The 23,662-nt window shown below is 42.0% G+C and overlaps 1 protein-coding gene across 8 annotated transcripts in view; it reads right to left on the bottom strand.

The window, feature by feature from the left end:
• VPS13B (vacuolar protein sorting 13 homolog B) overlaps positions 1 to 23,662 on the bottom strand; it is a 948,921-nt gene that overhangs the window by 753,758 nt on the left and 171,501 nt on the right. For all 8 annotated transcript variants that reach the window (XR_004644784.1, XM_034763372.1, XM_034763367.1 and 5 more), the window contains exons 11-15: positions 20,327 to 20,464; positions 15,089 to 15,176; positions 9,882 to 10,073; positions 7,651 to 7,820; positions 2,075 to 2,269 (exon numbers count right to left, since the gene is read on the bottom strand). Coding sequence is in view for 7 of the 8 variants with exons in the window: in XM_034763372.1 (XP_034619263.1) it covers positions 2,075 to 2,269; positions 7,651 to 7,820; positions 9,882 to 10,073; positions 15,089 to 15,176; positions 20,327 to 20,464 (783 nt within the window). In the remaining variant the exon portion in view is untranslated. The remainder of the gene's footprint in view (positions 1 to 2,074; positions 2,270 to 7,650; positions 7,821 to 9,881; positions 10,074 to 15,088; positions 15,177 to 20,326; positions 20,465 to 23,662) is intronic.

Raw genomic sequence — 23,662 nt, 5'->3', positions numbered from 1 at the left:
AGTCATCAAACACTGATAAACTTGAAGTCACAGAAAGACTGAGTGATGGGTTTTTTGAGGTGGGGGAGGCTAATGGACGGTGTTGAAAGATACCATGTGATGGTCGGAGAGGAGGAAATCAGCAACAGAGAGATAAGTGACAGATTGTTGAAGATCAGGAGAAGTAATAATAATAATAATTAATGGAGATATCCCATCTCCTAGTACTGGAAGGGACCTTGAAAGGTCATTGAGTCCAGCCCCCTGCCTTCACTAGCAGGACCAAGTACTGATTTTGCCCCAGATCCCCAAGTGGCCCCCTCAAGGATTGAACTTACAACCCTGGGTTTAGCAGGCCAATGCTCAAACCACGTAGCTATCCCTCCCCACAAGTCAATGGCCCTTTCAGAGAGTGGGAGAGTTGAACCAGGCCTGGAAGTGGAATGAAGACCACAGAAACACACAATTAAGGGATCAGATGGGTCATCAAGATGGAAGCTGAAGTCACTGTGGATGAGCGAGAGAGAGAGCCAGGAGTCGAAATCAGAGAAGAAGGCTGGGACTGGGAACCTGGGTGAATGGTAGATGATAGCAACAAGGAGGGAGAGAGAAAAGAGTTGAAAGAGAAGAAAATGGGAAGTGGGAAAGAGAGGGGTTATCATAGTACACTGTATACTTAATACAAATTAAACAAAATGCAGATATCCATTATTTCATAGTCAGAGTAATATTTTTACAAAAACAGTGGGATTTAGTGACAAAAGTAGCTTTTCTTCAAACCTTTTTGTTATTTTGAATAAAATGTGACGATTTAAATTACATTCTATACAGTATATTATAATTGTTCTTTAATTTTTTTCTGTACTAATGTGAAAATTCATTATTGTGGAACTGAATCTTTTCAACACATGTTGCCACACTTCCTGTAAGAGTACAATTCATATGTTTAAACTAAAACTGGCAGATAAAACAATGGTCTTAATCCTGCTCCCATCAACTTCCCTGGGAGCAGAACTGGACCCTTCAGTACTGAAAACACCAAGGGTTTTCTATAACATTTATATATTAACTTTGGGAAAAGAAAAAAAAAAAACTAAGGAAAACTTGAAAAATATTTAGGAGGGTTGAATGTGATATTGCTGTGACAATTATTTTAAATGTGATATGAGGTGAATATCTCATTCTAGAAAACTGAAAATTTGCCAAGTAATTAGCCAACACAGTGTTACTGTTTTACGAGGACATTCTAAGAATTTCACTACTTAGCTGTATGAGTAGACAGTGCCGTGGAAACTCATGCTTCTGTATGTCTTTGAAAAGAGTCAGTAAAAATTAGTAGTAATATTAGTAGTCATGATAGTAAATTGTTATATTATGGTAGTACCCAAAGACCCTTCAAATGATTCTAACCACTGCACTTGGCCTGGTAGGGAAACTAACTCTTCTGATGATCCAAAGGGGGCAGAGTTTCAACAGATTCTTCTAAAATCTTAGCAGATGCCAATTGCACATTCTCAAATTGATTTTTTTATGGATTTTTGCAATCTCTTAACCTAGCAAAAGGGCCTCCTCCTCACTAAAGGATATTAAAATGCAATGTTTAGAGGTTCTACTCCCACACTCAGCAGTCTTGGAGTTAAAGTTATGCACAAATATGTTAAAATGTGTTTCTCACTGTAATCAAGAGCAAATATTACCGTATTACCAATATTATCAATTTTGTACTAAACATGTTCGTCATAGCATCTTACAGAATGTATAAAGATGATTTGTTACAAATGTATTAACTATATTAGTATTATATCCAACTCTGCAAAGGTTTTCGCCAAATAATTTGAATAAATAATAATAAAAAATTAGCTCCCTGGGGCTTCAGCCTGTACTCTTTACAAAGGTGGAATTCTCATTCAAGTAATAGGAAATGTTGCCTAAGTTAAGAGTGCAAAACCAAGCCCTTGATATTTGCTACACACCTCTTTGGCAAAACTGAACATGCTCTGGGAGATCACAACTCTTAGCATCTAGGACTGTCTGTATTTGTATTAATTCTTTTCAGTGTTCTTTAATAATAAATACACTTCATATTTTCTTTTACCTTAAGGTAGCAGTGTGCATAACAGTAATGAAGCAGGTTATCAGAAGGTTGGCTAAGGCTGCTGACTGTTTGCACAAGTTGTTCAGCATACATTGGCACTGAATGTTCCAGGTTAATTTTGTCCATCAATATTCTAATAGCAGGCAAAGGCCGTAAAGGCTGGAAGCTTGTAGCATTTAACAAACCACTTGAACTCTAGAAAGAAAAAGAAAAGAAAAAGTATTCTAAAGACAAACTTTTATGCAATACCCCATGGAGGACCTCATACCACTAGCAATAAAATTTTTAAAGAGTCTGAAACACTTCTAAAATAATTTTCTTGTAACAAGTTTTCATGTACTGAGTATGTGAAGGTGCAGTATGCTAGTCTATAAAAAAGTTATTTACTCATTGCTTCACCACTTGAAAGTAAAATGTCCCCGAACTCATTATGATATAACTTTTACACCACTCTGTACTATCCCAGTGTTTATAAATGTGCCAGATATCTTACTATTATAACAAAATAATGCATTTAATTTTCAAAAATATGTTACATAAAGCTTTTGTATGAAATAAGTAGAAGTTGGAGATAAAAGCTAGTACAAACTCCATGCATTTCAACTAAAAACTGATTAGGGGCTTTCAAGGTCCCCGGTGAAGCCACAAAATTGCTATATTACACAACAAAGATGGTCTGAGAAAGACAGGAAATGTTCCTTCAAGGACTCCAGTTATGTGTTTTTATTGGTTCATTCTGATGGAAAAGTTTGCTACCTGACCCGGATGTTGCTTTTCTGGTGGTCAACTGGCATCTTGTTTAACTTGGCTTTAACTGTAGGAAGCTGTCAAAGGATCTAACTACAGGAGTAGAAGCAAGCTTCATCATCATGGCTGCCATCACCCCTACTGAGAACTAAGAAACTATAAGCAAACCATTAGGCCTCCATTATCCTAAACATGAAAAATATTCTGACTATATAAGGGGAGTAGATCAGAGGACACCAACATCTAAGTTGGGTACAATTAAATCTTAATCAAAACCTAAGGTTGCCACTACTATCCACTCCACAAGGTGTCATTTTTCCTTCCATACCTGATTCCTATTTTTCTCTTTTGCTTTCTGAGTAATGAGAGTCTGGCTTAGCCAGGGAGAACAAGTCTATCTCTGCAGCACGACAATGGACCTGTACTAAACAGACAAGCTATAAATAATCCTCTCAGTGCAATTCTAGTAGAAGTTTGCCAGTTTTGAAATGACTAATAAGTCCATGTGCCATGCTTGTAACTTCCTGGCAGATAGGTTGCTTGCTCTGGCAATTCAATTCCTCATCTCTATGATTACATACAATTCTATAAAAAGAGTAAATTTAAAAAGTGTTATATTTTCAGTTTAAACCCAGAAAAGTTAGGGAATGCCAAAGGTTAAGGTTGTACATGCAACTTTGACTTTGCCTCAGTTTATCAGAACTACCACCTGCTTAAGTACGCAGGAGAAATATGCAACCCTGCAAGGTTAGCAAGCACCCTACCATAATGCATGATCACTTTTCAAGGTTGTCCAAGGCTCTTACTACAGAACTCGTGCATCATACCAAGTCTATTTGAGCCTTTGCCTCAGCCCCTATGTTGTTTCACTAGCCAGATCACTGCAAAGCTAAATGTAGCTGCGGATATATGCGCAACAAGTTCTTCATGTCAGAGGGGCAGTTGGTTCAAACCATAGCAGTGCTGTGACCCCGTGTGCTGGTCACAACACCCAGAGTGGAGAACTGGGTCCAGCCCCATGGGACAGGAGCCACAGGAGCCACTGCTGAGGGGTGAATGCAGAGAAGGCTCCTCCTCCAGGCCCCACCTGTTGCCCTCAACTGCCCTCTCCATCAACACTGCTCCTCCTCATTTGCCAAAGCATTTTTTTTTAAATAAAAAATCATGAAACTCAGGACTTTTACTGTATTTACAGTGACTACTCCATGATTTTTGGTAAAAAAAATTCCATTACAAATCTGCAGCCCAAGTCACACTGAGCAGATGGTTTACTACTTGCCATCACAAACTTTACCACTTTCCACTTCAAAGGCAAGGCACACTTCCTTAACCTTGCCTCCTCTAATATAAACACATAGCAACAGTTCCACTTGTACAAAAAAGAAAATGAAATTAAAATAAACCACCACCAAAACAGGACACTCCACTGCATGTTTCTCCCTATGGGGAGAAGATGAGAGAACAAACAATGTGTGACATATGTATGCATGTGGTTTAATGCACTACTGGAAGGCGCTCAGATATCATAGTGATGAGTGTGGTATGAAACCTATACAGAACAAAACCTAAATAGCATACTTTTAAACAGGTATTTTTGTGTGCATCGTCGTAGGAAGGAAACTGAAAAAACAGCATTCTACCATATGGAATTATATTGAAACCCACATGGGTCATCAGCAGGGTTTGAAACTTTAGATCCACCACACAGACCTCTGCAACTTGACATAACTGTATAACCAATAGCAGTAATATGTTGCCATTCTCTATCCAGACCAGCCCTAGCAGGAGATGAAACAAGTTTTCAGCGGGTTTCACAGATATTTGTTGACAGCATAGGAATAGTGAGACTCAGTAATCTTGGGTTCCATTTCTGACTGAAGGAGAGGTTGCTCTATTGGGTACAGACTCTTCTGCCCAATACTCTCTCAACCTGTCCTTGTCTTGACTCTTTGGTACCCCAGTTCCTTGTATTGGTCCCATTCTCACGTAACCTGTCCCAATTTCAACTCCTCAAGGTTCTTCTCCCAGTACCCACTCTCCCCTTTACTGCCAGGTTAGTCACCTTACCCAACCCTACCGAGTTCCCACCCCTCAGCTCCTTGCACAACAAGTCCCAGTTCCCCCCCCCTCTAGATCCTCATCTGATCTTTCTCTCTCCACCACTCTAGCATACAGTCACCTCCCTGCTCACGTTTCCCAACCCCGCTGGTCCCCTACATGGAGGATAACAGTCTATTACTGCTGTTTATTCCTTCAGCTCAAATGGAAGAGGTCTGCGTAGTGAACCTCAAGCTCCAGGGTTTAATTCCTGCTGACAATGCTTGCGGGGAGTAATAACAGTTGCACATAATAGAATTTCTTTGATTCCTCTCAGTTTTCTTCCTGAAAAACACCTAGGAAATTCCATACATGCATAACATACATGATGTTAAATGAACATTTTAAGGTTGCAAAATCAAGCACTCGAAAGCTAGAAATTGACAGAATTAACGCTGCATGCCTCCTTCTGTTTATGTCTTATGAAACGATCTTTAATTATATTACCGCAAAAATTCTTGTCTCATTCAGTACACAGGGTACCACACAGACAGGATGTGTAGTCAACAAGGCTGTAGTTGAGAATATGCCTGCCTCGTTGGCTGACAATGTTTTTAAAATGTAAAATGAATGAGGAAGGTGCCTGCAGGAAGAGAAAAAATGTGTTTGTGATTAAAATGCTGAATGAAACCTGTGAGCACAGGGTTCCATCCCTATCCCTGGCACAGACTTTCTGTATGATGTTAGGGAAGTCATTTAAACCAGAATTTTCATACGTAGACACAAACTGTTCTTCATTTTCTCTGTGTATGATCTGACACACCTACAGTCTGATTTTCACTTCTGCACACTCATAACTTCCAACTGCTTGGCAACTCTGAAAAAAATCAGGCCCTAATTATCTCAGGTTGGGCACCCACTTATTGAGACATCCAAAAATTTGTGAGCCGACTAATTAATTTTGGCCTAGATCTCTCTGCACTTCAGTTCTCTATCTGTAAAATAAGGAAGTGCTATTACCCCCTGTGACAAAATGCTGGCAGCTAGCAGTTGAGTCAGCACTCTGATCATTCTGGTACCAATTAGTTTCCCCAGAGAGGTCTGATTGGGGAATTAAATGTAATTTTCTAATTAGGACAGAAGACTAGGTGAGCTAAAAGATTAATTAACCCATCAGCTGAGGACTGATAAAAAAGACGTAAAAAGGAAGTGCATGAGAGAGAAGCAGGGTTAGCTAAGCCCAGAGTCAGAGAGATCTCAGGGAAGGGCAACCTTTTCTTTTCTTTGAGCCTTGAGAGAGAGCTGAGAATACAAGGGACTGTGTAAATAATATTGTTGCACAAAAATATAAAGGTGTTGGTGGAGAGAATATAAACAGCACAGTGTGGATACTCAACCAATGGACTCTGTGCAGGTTTCTGTGATGCAAGGCAGCAGGAGTGGATCATACCCTGCTACACCCCCATTTCACAGGGGTGTTATGAAGATAAATGAATTAATGTTTATGAGGCAACCAAAAACTATGGTGATGAGTGCAACAGAAATCTTGTGAAGAAAAATTCACACTCAATGTAAATATTGGATGGTGTGTAGTAAGTCAGTCATGAGACCACATACTCAAGGACTGGGATAAAAAGAAATACCGCAAAGCAACACAGTTCACTTAATACCTTCTCATCCTGTGCAATGAACGAGGCAGGAATTCCATGGAAAAAGTAGTATGTGATCATGTAATTAAACACTGTATCATAATGCATATGGCACAAGGAGACAAGTTTGCATAGGTAAACTTAATTATGGCATTTCCTAGCATATGAATTTGACAGAAGTGGAGCTGCTCTGTAATAATTTATGAATACGGTATGTTGACCCTGTTATTGGGGTATAATAGGCTGTAAGGAAAAGCAAGCAGGAAGCAAACTATGGCTCAAACTAAGCCAACCCACAGTAAACACTTCAGGGTTGTAAAAGACAATACCCAAACTATTAGGTTTGAAGATTCTACCATCTGGATTCAGTCAACTTGCAGACCCAGTTTTAATGACCAAGGCCAATGGCCAGAAACTGAAGAGAACAAAGTACTCTAGCAGTTTTAAAAAGGACTGTTGATAGAGAGAGGTGTTGACTGTTCAGCAGTTGTTCTGGGAGAGCAGACTGAAACAGGTACCCACTTGCATGTCTAAAGAAACTAGGCCACTTGAGACTTCCATCAAGGAACAGTAAGACAGACATGCATGTAGACTGGTTGTTGTTTTCAAATACTTTGTTCCTACTGTTATGATAAATCTTACTTGGATTTTGAGAAGGCTGTTGAGTTACTGTCACACCATGGGTCACAAACTCCTGAAGGGAAGAACCACAGATTCTAAATCTATTTGGACCTGCTGGGTGAGATTGGTTGACACACAAAGTACTGTAGTCAGGGCCTGGTCTAAGAAAGGGAGAATCTAAAGGCATGGGCATAGGACTTGAAGGAATGCACTCAGAGAGCCAAAAAAGAGGACACAGATGTAGTTAATCCTGTAACCATGACAATGAATGTTTGAATATGCAACCTTAATGTACTTTAAGCTTAGGTATTTTTATTTTTAGTGTGTGTGTGTGTGTAATAATATNACCTTAATGTACTTTAAGCTTAGGTATTTTTAATTTTTAGTGTGTGTGTGTGTGTGTGTGTAATAATATATGTATATATTATTACACACACACACACATATATATTATGTACACCTATATACACACACAAATTAAGCAAATATATATAAAATTTACTGTAAATAAAAATATCTGACCTTCTGTCCCATGATTATAGGCAGCAAATGGCCCAGTAAATTGAATTCAGCCATAGAGATCGTAATGGTGCACTTAAGAATGGTAAAGCTTGTGAGTCGAGTGGGAATGTATTCCTCCAAAGATGCTATTTCTTCTGAGTTTGGCATAGTTCTATTTCCTTCCACAATATCTAAAATCAAACACAATTACACAAATAAATTCATCATATGATTAAAATAAAAGTAAATGAATTACCTTAAAATTCATAGATCCTAAGGCCAGAAAGGCCCATTTAGATCATCTAGCCTGACTCCCTGTATAACACAGGCCACAGAATTTCCCAAAAATAATTTATGGAGCATATCTTTCAGAAAACCATTCAATCTTGGTTTAAAAATTACCAGTGACAGAGAATCCATCACAACCCTTAGTAAATTATTCCAATGGTTAATTACTCTCACCATTAAAAATGTATGCCTTTCATTATTAGTCATCTGAATTTGTGTAGCTTCAACTTCCAGCCACTGGTTCGAGTTATACCTTTCTCTGCTTGAAGAGCCCATTATTAAACATTAGTTCCCCACGTAGATACTCAAAGACTGTAATTAAGTCACCATTCACCTTCTCTTTGTTAATCTAAATAGATTATATTCTTATCTTATGTTCTTATGATCTTATTGAGCTCTCTCAGTCTATCACTATAAGGCAAGTTTTTTAACCGTTTAAACATTCTCATGGCTCTTCTCTGTCCCAACTCCAATTTATCAATATCCTTCTTGAATTGTGGGCACCAGAACAGAACGAAGTATTCCAGCCGTGGTCGCACCAGTGCCAAATACGGAGGTAAAATAAGTTATCTACTCCTACTCAAGATTCCTCCTTGGGTCACAGCATTGTACTGGGAGATCATGTTCAGCTGATTATCCATCACAACCCCCAAATCTTTTTCAGAGTCTTTGCTTCCAAGGATAGAGTCCCCTATCTTGTAAATATGGCCTACGTTGTTTGTTCCGAGATGTATACATTTACATTTAGCGATATTAAAACACATATTGTTTGCTTGCACCCATATTACCAAGCCATTCAGATCACTCTAAATCAGTGATCTGTCCTCTTCATTATTTACTATTCCTCAATTTTTGTGTCATCTGCATATTTTATTAGTGATGATTTTACATTTTCTTCCAGGTAATTCATAAAAATGTTCAACAGCATACAGCCAAAAACGGATTCCTGCAGGGCCCTCTGGAAACAGGCCCACTTGATGACTATTCCCGCTCAGAGTTACACTTTGAGATCTATCTGTTTTTAATCCATTTAAGGTGTGCTGTGTTAATTTTATATCCTTCTAATTTTTTTAATCAAAATGTTGTGCAACACCAAGTCAAATACCTTACCAAAGTTTAAGTATATTAAATCAATTCTATTATCTTGCTTTAGTTGATAGTTATCAAATTAGTTTGACAGGATCTATTTTCCGTATACCCATGCTAATTTGATTTGAATTACATTACCTTCCTTTAGTTCTTTATTAATCGAGTCCCATTATCAGCCGCTCCATTACCTTGCCTGGGATCGATGTCCAGCTGACAAGCCTAAAATTACCTGTAAATATTTTCTCCAGCATCTAGTACAGTATTTTTTGTGGATTAGTAAAAGATGCAATTTTTTATCTTTATCTCTCTATATTTGGGAATATCATCCCTTTTACATTAGGCTCTACTTAATGCTAAATATAATAATAATGAATTATTTTCCTCACTTGGAAATCCACACTTGTAGAGTCAAAAATACAAACAGGCTCTCTGTTTTATCTAAAATGTTAATCTTCATAGCTGGCCATAATTAGTGTCCATTCCCTTTTTCTGTTTAATCCCATTATTTCATAAACATTAACCTACATTAAGGATTTCCTTTTATTTTCTGGGACTTTAGAGGAGAAAGTACACTTAGGAGTGTGGATGTTGTGATGATACAAAGCCTCCAGCCACCATGGGACTTGTAGGTAAACAGCATAGCCATAAAAGTGGTATGTGCTGGCCAGAGAATAGCATAGCTAGGGCTGCCAGGGCATATGCTGATTCATTTTACCCTCCCCCTAGCCTTCGCTGGTGTGACTCCCATGAAGAGACAGGCAGAGATTAAATTTCCTCTCTGTATCCCCTCTTCCACTATTTGCAGTTTGCACCTTTCAGCAGTGCTGAATCTGGTCTGCACAAAAAACACATTCATAATTAAATAAGCAGCATACCTGGTTTGGGCTTGTTATATGGCTCATATTCATGTTCCACAGCACAAACTATCATTTTCATAATCCTGTGTACTGCACTGCTATCCAGTCGAAGATTAAGTGGACCTACAATGAGGCTTTTTGTAGACATCTCCTGCACATTTACTAAATCTTCACTCTTTGATGAAGAAAGGTCTTGCTGATTTCCAGAAACTAAATAAAAGTGTATTTTTTTCAGTCAGTAAAATGAATGACGACAATTGGGAATATCAACATATTAATTTTGTCAATTATTTTTGATACAGCTCTTATGACCCCAGATTTATTATCAGAAAATAAAATTCCACAGAAAACATAATTAAGTAAATGCAACACTTCTGTTAACACAGAGTTAATCTATGTTTAAGAATTTGTATTCCTTTTCATGTTGAAAAAACTAAGGGTGAGATTCTGTGCTGTGCAATATATAAGAGCAGACTCGGGGAGGGAGCACTAAGGTGGCTTTATACCATGCTTTTGGAAGCCAAAAACATCCCCAGATAATTTAGGCAGTCCCGGGAAACTGTCTAAATTACAGAAGCCTGATACCAGCTGCCTATGGATAGCTGTGCTGCTCAAAATCTTTGTAGTGTGGCAATGTAGCCCCAATCCCAATAAATTCTAATGTGACCTCAGTTCCTGCACCAGGGACTGAAAACTTCCTCACCAATGTACTTCAGTCCACTTTTTGAAGGACCACCCCAGGGATGAAAGGGTTGTTCAATCTCCATCTCCAACTGATCTTTGGCCTCTGTGCTGAGGCCACCAATAAGTATACCAATTAGAGCTAAATGTGATGGTAGTTCTTGTGTTACAGGCACTTGGAAGAAATGGATTGAACCCACCAACTCATTGCACAGGCCACTGGACAACCATTAGATGGTAGTGACTACATTATTATAAAACTATTTTATAGTAAAATACTTCAGCCAATTCTTTTAACTTTAGTGATTTAGGTTTTATAACTTTTTTTACACTATTCATTAAAAGATTTCTTCACCTTTTCCTGAGCATATTTACTCAGGAAAGGTCCATTCAGACTCATTTCATTTTCAGTGATTTTTTTTACAGTGATTCAGCAGTTTTTATATGTCCTTGTAGAGTTGAAATATCAAATGGATTGCTGAAGGTCACACAAAACTAGAACCAGGATCAAACTGACTCCCAGCCCATTTCTCTAACACACAAAAGAATAGAGCAAACATACAAAAACAAGAAAAATCTGATTCAAGGATGACAAATGAGAGTCTACCTAGTCCATTCCAATAAGTATCATATCTTGATGGTATCTGGATAACTGATAGCAGACCAAACTCCAAAATCCATCTGACCAAACTGGTCCCAAACAGGAAACTTACTTTTACCCAAACAAAAATAGAGACAGCCTGTGACGACTAGGAAGGTGGTTTTATGAGAACCTGCAGCACAGCATTTATTACTGTGTGCTACTGGAGAACTGATTAGTGGGGAATCCGGTACGGTAATGATGATTAGAGTTTCATCTAGGTTTCTTGGAGTTTTCCAAACCTTTCCCTTGCAGACACCCGTCTCACCAAAACGTAATCCTTGACTTCCATGGTTAAGCTGTCCTGTAGAAACTATGATGTCTTTCACGTTAATTGGCTTTGGGAACACTAATACTTGCTTAAGTGATTCCATAGATATAATTTCCTCTGCAGGTATGTCTACACTGAAGAGTAAGGTCGGGCTCAGACTCCGGTTAAAGCCTAACCCCCCTTCTGTCTACTCACAAATTGTGCTAAACCAGGGGTTGGACCCAGGGGTCCAGGACTTTGTGGAGCTGCAGGCTGTGAGCCCTAGTCAAGCCGTGACCCAGGTTTTGAGCTCTAATGCTTTGCAGTGTAGACACAGCCCACCTCTGCCCCCTTGACTCAGGTTCTGGGAGTAGCCAAAAGTATCTCACAATTTCATGAGCCAAATTCCTATGCCCTATCCAAAGAATCCCCAATCGACTCCAAAGAAAACGGAAACAACCCCCACCCCTTGATGATCAGCAGCAGCTCACTGAGTCAGCACTGACCCTTCCATCGTCTTCCGATCACCAAGCTGCAAACACATGAGAGTGCCTTCTGCGTTTGCAATGAACAGAACAAGCCTTTTGCAAAATGCACTGCTTCATGATCACGGGAGCACAGCCAGATTTTGGTAAATCTCTGGTGCAAGGCCAGCAAAACTGACTTTAGTAAGAGTACCAGGAACAACCACGCATACCAGCAAATAGTGGAGAAGCCAGCAGCTTTGCAAATTTACCAGTAATACTCCTTCTGTGGATCCTGTCCACAAATCAAATTATTTCTCCAGTATGAAACTGCTCTCAGTTCCAACAAAATTGGAGACAACAATAATCTTGGTTGAACAAGGGAAATTGGAGAACAGTTCTTTTCTAGGGATCCAGAAAATGTCCTTGGAGTTGAAGGAAGAGGAGAACCCCCACACTCCTCTACATATCCTTTCCCTTCTGGAGACAGACATATTTGAGACTGTTGGAGTATGGTTTCTCCTTGCTCCAATAACACAACTGACTCCATATCTGGCGGCTCTGAGGTCAAATCCAATCTATAAACCTGCACCTGAACAATTGTGCACTGTGGTGCCATAGTATCAGTCACTGGTGTCATAATATGTCCTTGCTTCACTAGCTCCTTAAGTCTCTTTTTGGAACCGGCTCATCCAGATCTGATGGTAGCAGATCCAAAGAAAGTTTCCTCACTTTTCCATGCAGCTGCATCTCAGTATATGGTTCTTTATATTTAGTGTGCATAGTGGAATCCTTAGGGTGACCAGATGTCCCGATTTTATAGGGACAGTCCCGATATTTGGGGCTTTTTCTTATATAGGTGCCTATTACCCCCCACCCCCTGTCCCGATTTTTCACACTTGCTGTCTGGTCACCCTAGGAATCCTTCACTCGCGGATTGGCTCTCTTAAGAGAGGATGACACTGTCGAGGACTGACTACTGACATTTGCCTGCGTAGATAAATCATTATCAAGAGGATAATCTTTTTTACCCACAGAACCATCCAGGGCAGATGGTAGTCTATGGATCATCTTGCCAGTTCCAGATGGCTTTGCAGCCAAGCCTATTTTCAACAGGATTGCTTGTAATCTGTTCTTTCTTTCTTTGCTCTCGAAGTAAATGTAGAGCAAACTGAGCACTTGGCGGATGAGTGCCCTTCCCTTACACATGACAGGCACCCAGCATTTGCACCAGGTGCTGGGAACATCGCGGGACAGGATACATATCTTTTGAAACCATGTTTCTTTTTTGGTTCCATCAACAGCTAGCTATACTATTACTAACTATAGGACTAAACTCTCTATAGCTACTAACAATTAAGATTTTAACTAACTAATCATGGATACAAGAGGATACCTGAGCTCCACACAAAAGGTTCAGCTGGTCATAGTTAAAAGGAACAGAGGTAGCTGGAGGGCCACACCCCTTTTATACTCTTGCCTTGGAACATTTGACAGTCTCTGAGGGGAGGGGAGAGGAAGGAGCGTGAGCACCCTAATGACTACTGCTAGTTAAAGCTCTAGGGGTCAGACTGCACCAGTTCAGAACATCTTGAGAGTGGTAATATGCACAGGACACCTGAAGAAAAATATCCAGTTTTAGAGGTACTAAACTTAAGTGTGTCTTTTTAAATTGAGGACTTTGCATAAGAACAAAATATTTTCTTTAATAGTACATCTGTTCACCATTCCCCAGCTGATATCACTATTCCATATATGTGAAAATTGTTTTTACAGACAATTGTGAGTTCCACAGCATAAAGGTAAGCATATGTACAGAAAACAGCTGATTTGGAGCAGGCACATATAAATCTGCTTCGTCAGAAGCCCCCAAGTAGGCACCAAAGAACCCCCATGGCAATAGTATTTGTTCGTCCTTAAATGCAGGTGGGGAAAGAAGCAGTTACCCAATGGGGTGGAGCTATGGAATAGCAGCTCTACAGGGTATTCGCTCAGAGAAAATGACCTTGAATTATCTATAGAAAAATTATAATATAAAAAGATGCTACATGCTGAAGATTTAACTAACCTTGGGTAGCTTTAGCTATCCTCAGAGGAACACGATAACTTTTAAATGAGCCAGACACGTTGTCAAAATTAGAAAGCTCAAGAATGGATGATAATTGGTGCAGAAGTCTATATACACACATGGTTTGAACCAATATTTCCCATAAATCCTCAAACTGCATAATTAAAAATACTATAAACCCACCATCTTCTGTGCATTTGCTAATCCCACTATCCCAAAATAATAAATGTGTAGGGTTGTCTACACACTTAGCCATGTAATCTGGGTGTTGTAACTTTCTTCTTCTGAACATTTTTTCCTGGGGAATATGATATGGCCCTAGGACATCAAGTAGAAAATGAGCACCAAAAAACAGATGAACTCTTAAGAAACAAAGATCTCGTCAGATAAATCATCTATATATAAAATAAGAAATCACAGAAAATATATTCTAAAACTAGAATTATTTCTCAATTTTTTTACAGCATCAGGTTGTTTTTTTTAAAAAGTCATTCAAATGTGACACTACACAAAATTCAATCTAGTACACTACTAGATTGTACTAGTAATAGAAAACTTCTTTAAGTTTAGCTGTTGATTATAAGAAATATCTTTCCAATCACCTATGACAGTGTTTCTCAAACTTGGGACGCCGCTTGTGTAGGGAAAGCCCCTGGCGGGCAGGTTTGTTTACCTGCCCGGGCCGCAGGTCCAGCCGATCGCAGCTCCCACTGGCCACGGTTCGCTGCTCCAGGCCAATGGGAGCTGCTGGAAGCGGCGCGGGCCGAGGGACGTACTGGCTACTGCTTCCCACAGCTCCCATTGGCCTGGAGCAGCGAACCGCGGCCAGTGGCAGCCGCGATCGGCCGAACCTGCGAACGCGGCAGGTAAACAAACCGGCCCGGTCCGCCAGTGGCTTTCCCTAGACAAGCAGTGTCCCAAGTTTGGGAAACACTGACCTATGAGAAAAAAACAAGTTAGAATACCAAGAATCTAAGAAAACTCAAACATGTCAGTTCCAACAAGCAACTGCAAAAATGAATCTAAGGTAAGGTAGAGGACAGCTGGTCAAGGCCCGGGTGGCTGTCAAAAAATCTTTGCTTTCTGTTTTTCAAGAGAGGGCAAAACAAAGAAAAGGCGTACCTTTGCCACTGGTGCTTTCCATTGTGTACAAGTAATCCATGTAAAAGGCACCAAACCTCTGCATTCCAGCTACCTCCGAGTATGTCTCCTACCAACAAAACAAAGCAAATAAATCAAAAGTTGTATAAGGAAAGAATCTTGAGATTACAAACTAATAGGCCTAGTATCAAAAACATATATGCTTGTTGGGGTTTGTAAAAAGCAACAGAGTCTCCTGTGGCACCTTTAAGACTAACAGATGTCTAGTCTTAAAGGTGCCACAGGACTCTCTGTTGCTTTTTACAGATCCTGACTAACACGGCTACCCCTCTGATGTTTGGGTTTGTGCATTAATACACAGAAAGGCTTATCAAAACAGAAGACAGATGTCATCTCAGAGAATTCACCTTTCAGATAGGTAATCTAACTTCTATTGCACACCACACAAAAAGGAGATCCATAATATCAGCTTGACATTTTGACCACTTTATCAATAACATATAGTTTATTAATACCTGTAGTGAGTCGGTGTGGCTCCCCTCCTGCCCGGAAGAGGGAGCCCACGTGCAGGCACCAGAGTGGGTGGGACCACCACCGCCTGTCCCCGCCCCCCGGAAGTCAAGGGGCGGGACAGGAAGTATAAAGGCCGGCCGCCAGAGCTCAGTCGGCGGCCAGCCACCACAGGGAGCAGACGTGCGGCCGGGAGCTCCCGGCCAGGAGACCGTCGAAGACCGAGGCCTGGACCCTAGCTGGCCTGAGCTACCCCGGGCCCGCTACGAGGAGGAGCCGCCGGAGCCCGTTCACGCCCGCTACTGGGAGAATCCCTGGGAACCGCACCCCACTAACCCTGAGGGTGAGACTGGACCCGAACCCCTTCGCCCCTGCTGCTATCCAGAGGAGCCGCCTGAGGACCATTGGCCGGACTTCCCGGCAGAGCTACCAGACTTGCCGCCGAGCCCGGGCAGAGAGGAGCCCATGCAGGTGGACTGGCCCGATCCCGGCGCAACGAACGAGGTAGGCTTTGAGGGGGATCACGGAAGTAGCCCGGGGGTAGCCGACCCCGGTCCGGCTGCAACTGAGTGTGAGCCTATGTCAGTGTGTTGCGGTCTGGATACCCCACTGACCAGCAGCGGCAGCAACCGCTGTTAGGGCCCCGGGCTGGAACGCAGTGGAGTGGGTGGGCCTGCGTTCCCCCCTGCCACCCTCCGCACGGGTGGCAGGCTTCCCCCTCACCCAACGCTCGGCTACAGAAAGCCTAGGCGTACCTTATTTGAACTATTTGCTCGCTCAGCCCCTGCAACAAGGGCCTGAGCCTACTGTGTTTGCCCCGCCCTGATCCAGGGCCTGGGCTCTGAACTATTTGCTCGCTCAGCCCCTGCCACAAGGGCCTGAGCCTAACTGTGTTTGCCCCGCCCTGATCCAGGGCCTGGGCTCTGAACTATTTGCTCGCTCAGCCCCTGCCACAAGGGCCTGAGCCTAACTGTGTTTGCCCCGCCCTGATCCAGGGCCTGGGCTCTGAACTATTTGCTCGCTCAGCCCCTGCAACAAGGGCCTGAGCCTACTGTGTTTGCCCCGCCCTGATCCAGGGCCTGGGCTTTGAACTATTTGCTCGCTCAGCCCCTGCAACAAGGGCCTGAGCCTAACTGTGTTTGCCCCGCCCTGATCCAGGGCCTGGGCTCTGAACTATTTGCTCGCTCAGCCCCTGCGAACAAGGGCCTGAGCTAACTGTGTTTGCCCCGCCCTGATCCAGGGCCCAGGCTTTGAACTATTTGCCCGCTCAGCCCCAGCAAGCAAGGGTCTGAGCTAACTGTGTTTGCCCCGCCCTGATCCAGGGCCTGGGCTCCTGAGCTTTAACTGTGGTTGCTCCGACTCTGCACCAAAGAGACGGAGTTTCGGGACTAACTGACTGCTTGTTCCCACAGTAGTGAGTCGGTGTGGCTCCCCTCCTGCCCGGAAGGGTCGAGCCCCGGCTAGGACCGACTACAATACCTTTAATGGAGTAAATATTCTTCACTAGACCTCCTACATCCCAGCAGACCTGTCTAATACTGTAAAATTAAAACTAAAGCTTGTTAATTCTAAAATATTTTGATTTTTTAAAACAAAACAATGCATTTTATCTTTAGCCTTTTGAAAACTTAAGTCACTACATCATTACGATTTTTAGAAAATATCTCATTGTAATTCATAGAAGCAAGAAAACTATAGAAAACTTGTCAAGGAAAGGGCATTTTTTAATTAAGGAGAAGTAAATGGTATTCATAAATGTTTGGGTTTGGGGCTTTACCAATTTCACTCTGTTGAGGCATCTCTAGATTGATATCTACTGTACTGCTCTTTTCTTTTCTTTTTTTTTTTTGTTCTAAGCAGTATATAGATTCATAGAAATGTAGGGCTGGAAAGGTGACCTTGAGAGGTGACCTAGTCCATCCTCCCGCCCTACTGAAATGGGGCCAAATATAGCTAGACAATCCCTGACAGGTGTTTGTCCAACCTGTTCTTAAACACCTCCAGTGACAGGGATTCCAGTACTTTCTAGGAAGCCTATTCCAGTACTTAATTATCCTCAGAGTTAGAAATCTTTTCCTAATATCTAACCTTAAATCTCCTTTACTGCAGATTAAGCCCATTACTTCTTGTCCTACCATCAGGAGAACAAATGATCACCATTCTCCTCTTTATAAAGGCCTTAATATATTTGCAAAATTATCAGATCTCCTCTCTGCCTTCTTTTCTCAAGATTAAACATTCCCAGTTTTTTTAACCTTTCCTCGGAGGTCAGGTTTTCTAAACCTTTTATCATTTTTTGATCCTTTTCTGCAGTACTACTGCCTAGCCAGTTAGTCCCCATTTTATAGTCGTGCATTTGATTTTTCCTTCCTAAGTGTAGTATTTTGAACCTATCTTTATTAAATTTCATCATGTTGATTTTAAACCAATTCTCCAATTTGTCCCCGTCATTTTAAATTCTAATCCTGTCCTCCAAAGTACTTACAACTTCTCCCAGTTTGGTGTAATCTGCAAATTTTATAAGCATACTCTCCACTTCATTATCTAAGTCATTAATGAAAATGTTGAATAGTACTAGACACAGGATAGAACTCCACTAGATACATCCTCCCAGTTTAATAGCAAACCATTGGTAATTACTCCGAGTATGGTCTTTCGGTCAGTTGTGTAACCAACTCTTATTGTAAATTCATCTAGACTGCATTTCCCTAGTTTGCTTATGAGAATTTCAGGTGGGATTATGTCAGAAAGTCTTACTAAAATCAAGATATCACATCTACAGCTTCCGCCATATCCAGTAGGCCAGTGGTTCTCAAACTTACTTGATTACACCCCTCCCTTTCTTTGTGTCTGTAGCAGTTTACGCCCGCCTCCCACCGCCCCTCAGCTCTCCAGCCACCCAGCTCTGAATGTGCATAGTAAGTTTTTTTTTCCCCTAAAGCTTCTCATGCCCTCCCGCCATCAAAATACATTTGGCGCACCACCACCACCACCCTTTGAGAACCTCTGCAAAAGGCCAACAACCCAGTCAAAGAAGGAAATTAGGCTGATTTAGCATGACTTTTTCTCAACAAAACCATGCTGGCTATTTCCTTATCACCCTATTATCCTCTAGGTGCTTAAAAATTGATTGGTTAATAATTCCACATATTGAAGTTAGGCTGACTATTATATAATTTCCTGGGTCCTTCTTAAAGGATGTTTGCCCTTCTCCAGTCCTCTCAGACCTCACCCATCCTCCATAAATTCTGCAAGATGATTGCTAATGGTCCCAAGATTATCTCAGCTGGTTCCTTAAATATCCTATGGTGAATTTAGTCAGATCATCAACTTCAATACATCTAACTTATCTAAATATTTTTTAATCTGATCTTTCCCTCTTCTGGTTTGTGCTCCTTACCCATTTTGTTAATATCAATCATGGTAGGTATCTGATTACAATTTATCTTTCAAATGAAGATTGAGGCAAAACAGGTATTCAACACCTCAGCCTTCTTGATGTCATCTATTAGCAGCTCTCGTTCCCTGGTAAGTAGAGGACGTACGCTCTTCTTTATCTACCTCTTGCTCCTAATGTATTTAAAGAACCTTTTCACATTGCCTTTCATGTCCCTTGTTAGGTACAATTCATTTTGTGTCTAAGCCTTTCTGATTTTGTTCCTATATGCTTGCACTATTCTTTTGTACTAATCCATAGCAGTTTACCCATGTTTCCACTTTTGGTAGGATTCCTTTTCTATTTTCAGCTCATTAAAGACCTCCTGGTGTAATCATATTGGCCTCATACTAGTCTTCCTATTTTTTTCTTTACATCCACATATTCTGCTGCTGTGCCTTAAATACTGCCTCTGAGCAACTGCCAGCTTTTCTGAACTCCTTTTTCCTTTAGATTTTCTTCCCAAGAGACCTTAACTACCAGTCCTGAATTTGTTAAAATCTGCTTTTTTGAAGTCCATTGTTCTGATTCTGCTGCTCTCATTCCTTCCTTTCCTTAGGATCATAGAATCTATCAATTAATGTATCAGAGGGGTAGCCGTGTTAGTCTGGATCTGCAAAAGCAGCAAAGAGTCCTGTGGCACCTTACAGACGTATTGGAGCATGAGCTTTCGTGGGTGAATACCCACTTCGTCGGACACATGTGTCATATTCACCCAATTCATAATCACCATCTTTTTTTTCATCCCCATAAACAATTCTTCCCTGTTAGTCATAATCACGTTTATAATGAGCTTCCCGTCTGCTTACATCCTCCTCCGTATGAAACAAGAAGTTGTCCCCAGCACCTTCCAAAAACTTCTTGGAAATTTTATGTTTTGCTATTTTACTGTTCCAACAGATGTCAGAGTGGTTAAAATCACCGATTCCTACCAAATCTTGTGTTTTCAAGACTTCTGTTTCTTGTTCGAGAGACATCTCATATATTTATAATACTGACCCAAAACTCTCTATTATAAGACTGGTGGGTTGGATGAGCACTTGCAGGTGGTCTATAAAGAACAGTTTGGATACATGGTGCTGGTGCTCCTCTTAATTTCTGGTTTCTTTTACAAGCGCTCAAACTCTAAAATCAATGCAGCTACTGATTGCTCAGCACTTTTGAAAATTTGCCCTTTTGGGGGGCCATTAAGGCCATTTGTAGAGTATGCTATTCAACATAAGAAAGGGTGGCAGAATCTGGTCTTTTAAAAGTACATAGATTTTAAAATCCATTGAAAAATTAAAAATAGAAAAGAAAAATTATTTTCTAACCTTATGATGAGCTGCATCCAAAATAAATTCTGCACGAATCCCATTATTTTCTGGACTTCTGTAATCAAATAGTGAATTGGTAAGGTACGTCATTCCTTTTGTACTCAGATTTTCTCCACAACTGAAGAAGTAGGCCTCCTTAAAAGGTGGTTTAAAAAACAAGCAAGTGAGAGACAAGAGGGCAAACATGAGAAAAAGTCAGGTTAGTATGACCAAACATTTCTGTTGTTTCTTCATACAATGATCTATGAGTAAAATCCACATGAATCCTTACGAAAACTTGAAACAGGCCACCTTAAATCCACTCCTCAGTTTTCGGCAAAAACACTGGTATAGCTGAAGATATTAAAACAATTATTTAATTAACTTCAAAGCTTTTCCTTATTTACAAGTTAATAAAAATATCCTGGGCTAATGAACTTCACCGTTCTGTAGTTTGTTAGCCCAGAATACTTAGAACTTGATATTAATATGGAGAAGCCTTGAATTATTATTATACTGAAATATGCTCTCCATCTTCTCACCTCTGTTTTCTGCCTTATCACTATAAATCCCCTTTCCTAGTTTGCTGCCCAGTCCCCTCACAATCGTTTATCTATTCACAATAAACGTGGCTACTTCAACCTATGACCTGCTCACCATCTTATCCCCCTTCAGCCACAGTCTTGTCTGTAGCCCTCCAACTTCCCTTCCTTGTCTTTTGAGAGAGAGTAAGCACTCTCACTTCCCATTAAGAGTAGTTCCTTTTTAAAATTATACTTTACCTGAGAATAGGTAGGATGACACTGTGGGAACACGGTAAAAAGCTTAAAGATACAAAACTGTTACCTACCCGCCCTCCTACCCCTCTGTCAGAGTTGCTGGCAAGAAGGAACTGAGCCGAGGAGCCTAATATACCAACGCATGAGTACGGCACTCCAGAGGGCGTTGCAGCCGACCCTATGGATACCGCTAAGGCAAAAATCTCCAACAACTGTTTATGTGGGCGCACACCTACCTAGAATGGAAGACATGAGCAACACATCTTGAAGAACAACAGTTATGAAAGGTAGGTAACTGTTTTTTCTTCTTCTAGTGCTCGCTCACGTTGACTCTATTCTAGGTGACTCCCAAGCAGTATCCCTGGAGTTCATGCTCTTGCTGCTTGTAACACTGCTCTACCGAAGCCTGCATCATCTCAGGCCTGCTGGGTAAGTGCATAATGTGATGTAAATATGTGGATAAATGACCAGGTAGCGGCCCTGCAGATATCTTGAATAGGTCCATGGGCCAGGAAGGCCGCTCATGCCCCCTCTGCCCTAGTCAAATGGGTGGTTACAATCGCCATTGGAAGGACTTTTGCCTGATCACAGCAACAGCAGATGCAGGCAGTGATCCAGGATGAAATCATCTGAGCGGACATTGGACGACCTTTCATCCTGTCTGCCACTTCAATGAACAACTGCCTTGACTTACAAAATGACTTAGTCCTGTTGATGTAGAACACAAGCACTCTCCTGACGTTCAGAGAATGCAACTTGCATTCCTCCTCCAACGACTTATGAGGCTTTGGAAAGAAGACAGGTAAGTATACGTCCTGGCTGGTATGAAACTGTGAAACTACCTTGGGCAGGAACGCCAGGTGCAGCCTAGCTGGATCTTGTCCTTGTATGTGGTAGCTCTGACGTAAGCGCCCTGATCTGAGACCCTGCGGGTAGACATTATTGCAACCAGGAAAGAAACCTTCCAGGAGAGGAGGAGAAGGGATCAAGAAGCCAGAGGCTCGAAGGGGGGGACCCATGAACTGCAATAGCGTAAGATTCAGGTCCAAGGAGGGATGGGGTCCCAGACATGGGAATAGAGTCACTTCAAACCTTTCAAAAACTGAACTGTCATGTCATCAGCGAAGACACCTGCCCTGGAGGGGTTTGGGGGGAGGGGAAAGGCCGAAATAATGGCCAAGTGGGCCTTAATTGATGACAAGGATAACCCTTGGAGCTTGAGATGCAGAAGATAGTCCAGGATCACCTGCAGTGAGGCCTGTTTGGCTGTATACCTTGGTCTGAGACCAGCACGTGAACCTTTTCCATTTGGCCAGGTAAGTCACTCTGATGGAGGGTTTTCTGCTACCCAACAAGACCTGTTGGATCCAGGCTGAGCATTCCTGTTCTTCCGCATTCAGGCATGCAGTAGCCAGGCTGTCAAGTGCAGCACCACCAGGTTAAGGTGCAGAAGATTGCTGTGATTCTGGAACAGCAGATCTGGTCAAAGAGGCAGCTCCAGTGGGGCAGCTACCGAAACGTCCATCAGTGTGCGGAACCAGTGCTGGCAACACCAAGCCAGGGCTATCAGAATCACCGTCGCCTTCTCTTGTTTGATTTTCATGAGGACTCTTTGGATCAAGGGCACCAGTGGGAAGACATACATCAGAGCCCCCCAACCATGGGAGCAAAAAGGCATCCGACAGGGAGCCCCTGTCCATCCCCTGAATAAAGTAGAACACGTGGCACTTCCTGTTCTGACAGGATGCGAACGAGTCCACCTGGGGAGTTCCCCACCTCTGGAAGATTCTACTGACTGCCTCCAGATGGAGCGACGACTCGTGGTGAAGAGTCCTGCTGAGGCAATCTGCTAACACATTTGTGGCTCCAGAAGGTGCGCAGTCCTGCTGAGGTAATCTGCTAACACATTTTTGGCTCCAGAAGGTGCGCAGTCACCAAATGAACTGCATGCTGCACACAGAAATTCCAAAGGCGAAGAGCTTCTTGGCAAAGGGCCGACGACCTGGCTCCGCCCTGCTTGTTGATATAATACATTGCAGTGGTATTGTCCATCATGACCTGTATCACCTTGCCCTCTAGATGGGGCAGGAAAGCCTGGCAGGCTAGTCGAACCACTTTGAGCTTCCTGAGGTTTATGTTGAGGGACCGATCTTCCTTCGAGCAGTGGCCCTGTGTGCTGATCTCGGGCAAGTGGGCTCCGCAGCCCAGGTCCGAGGCATCGGAAACCAGGGTCAATGACGGGGATGGGGCCGTGAAGGGAACTCCTTCCAACACCAATTGGGGGTCTAACCACCAATCCAGGGACAACTGTATATGATCCGGCACCCTGACTACGCGGTCTAGATCACGTCTGTTGGGGATGTAGACCGACGCCAACCACGCTTGCAGTGGCTGGAGATAGAGCAGAGCATGATGGACCACGTACGTACACACCTCCGTGTAGCCTAACAACCTCAGGCAGGAATGAGCGGGTGGTAATTCACATAGGAGATCAGGTCCGACATTGCCTGGAAGCGGGCCTCCAGAAGGAAGGCTCTGGGTCCTGTGGAGCCGAGGACCTCCCCTATGAACTCTA

The sequence above is a fragment of the Trachemys scripta genome, chromosome 2 (assembly GCF_013100865.1).
Source record: "Trachemys scripta elegans isolate TJP31775 chromosome 2, CAS_Tse_1.0, whole genome shotgun sequence".
In the NCBI taxonomy this organism is placed as follows: domain Eukaryota; kingdom Metazoa; phylum Chordata; order Testudines; family Emydidae; genus Trachemys; species Trachemys scripta.
The sequence above is the reverse complement of the archived record's forward strand: the minus strand, read 5'-3'. Positions and strand labels throughout refer to the sequence as shown.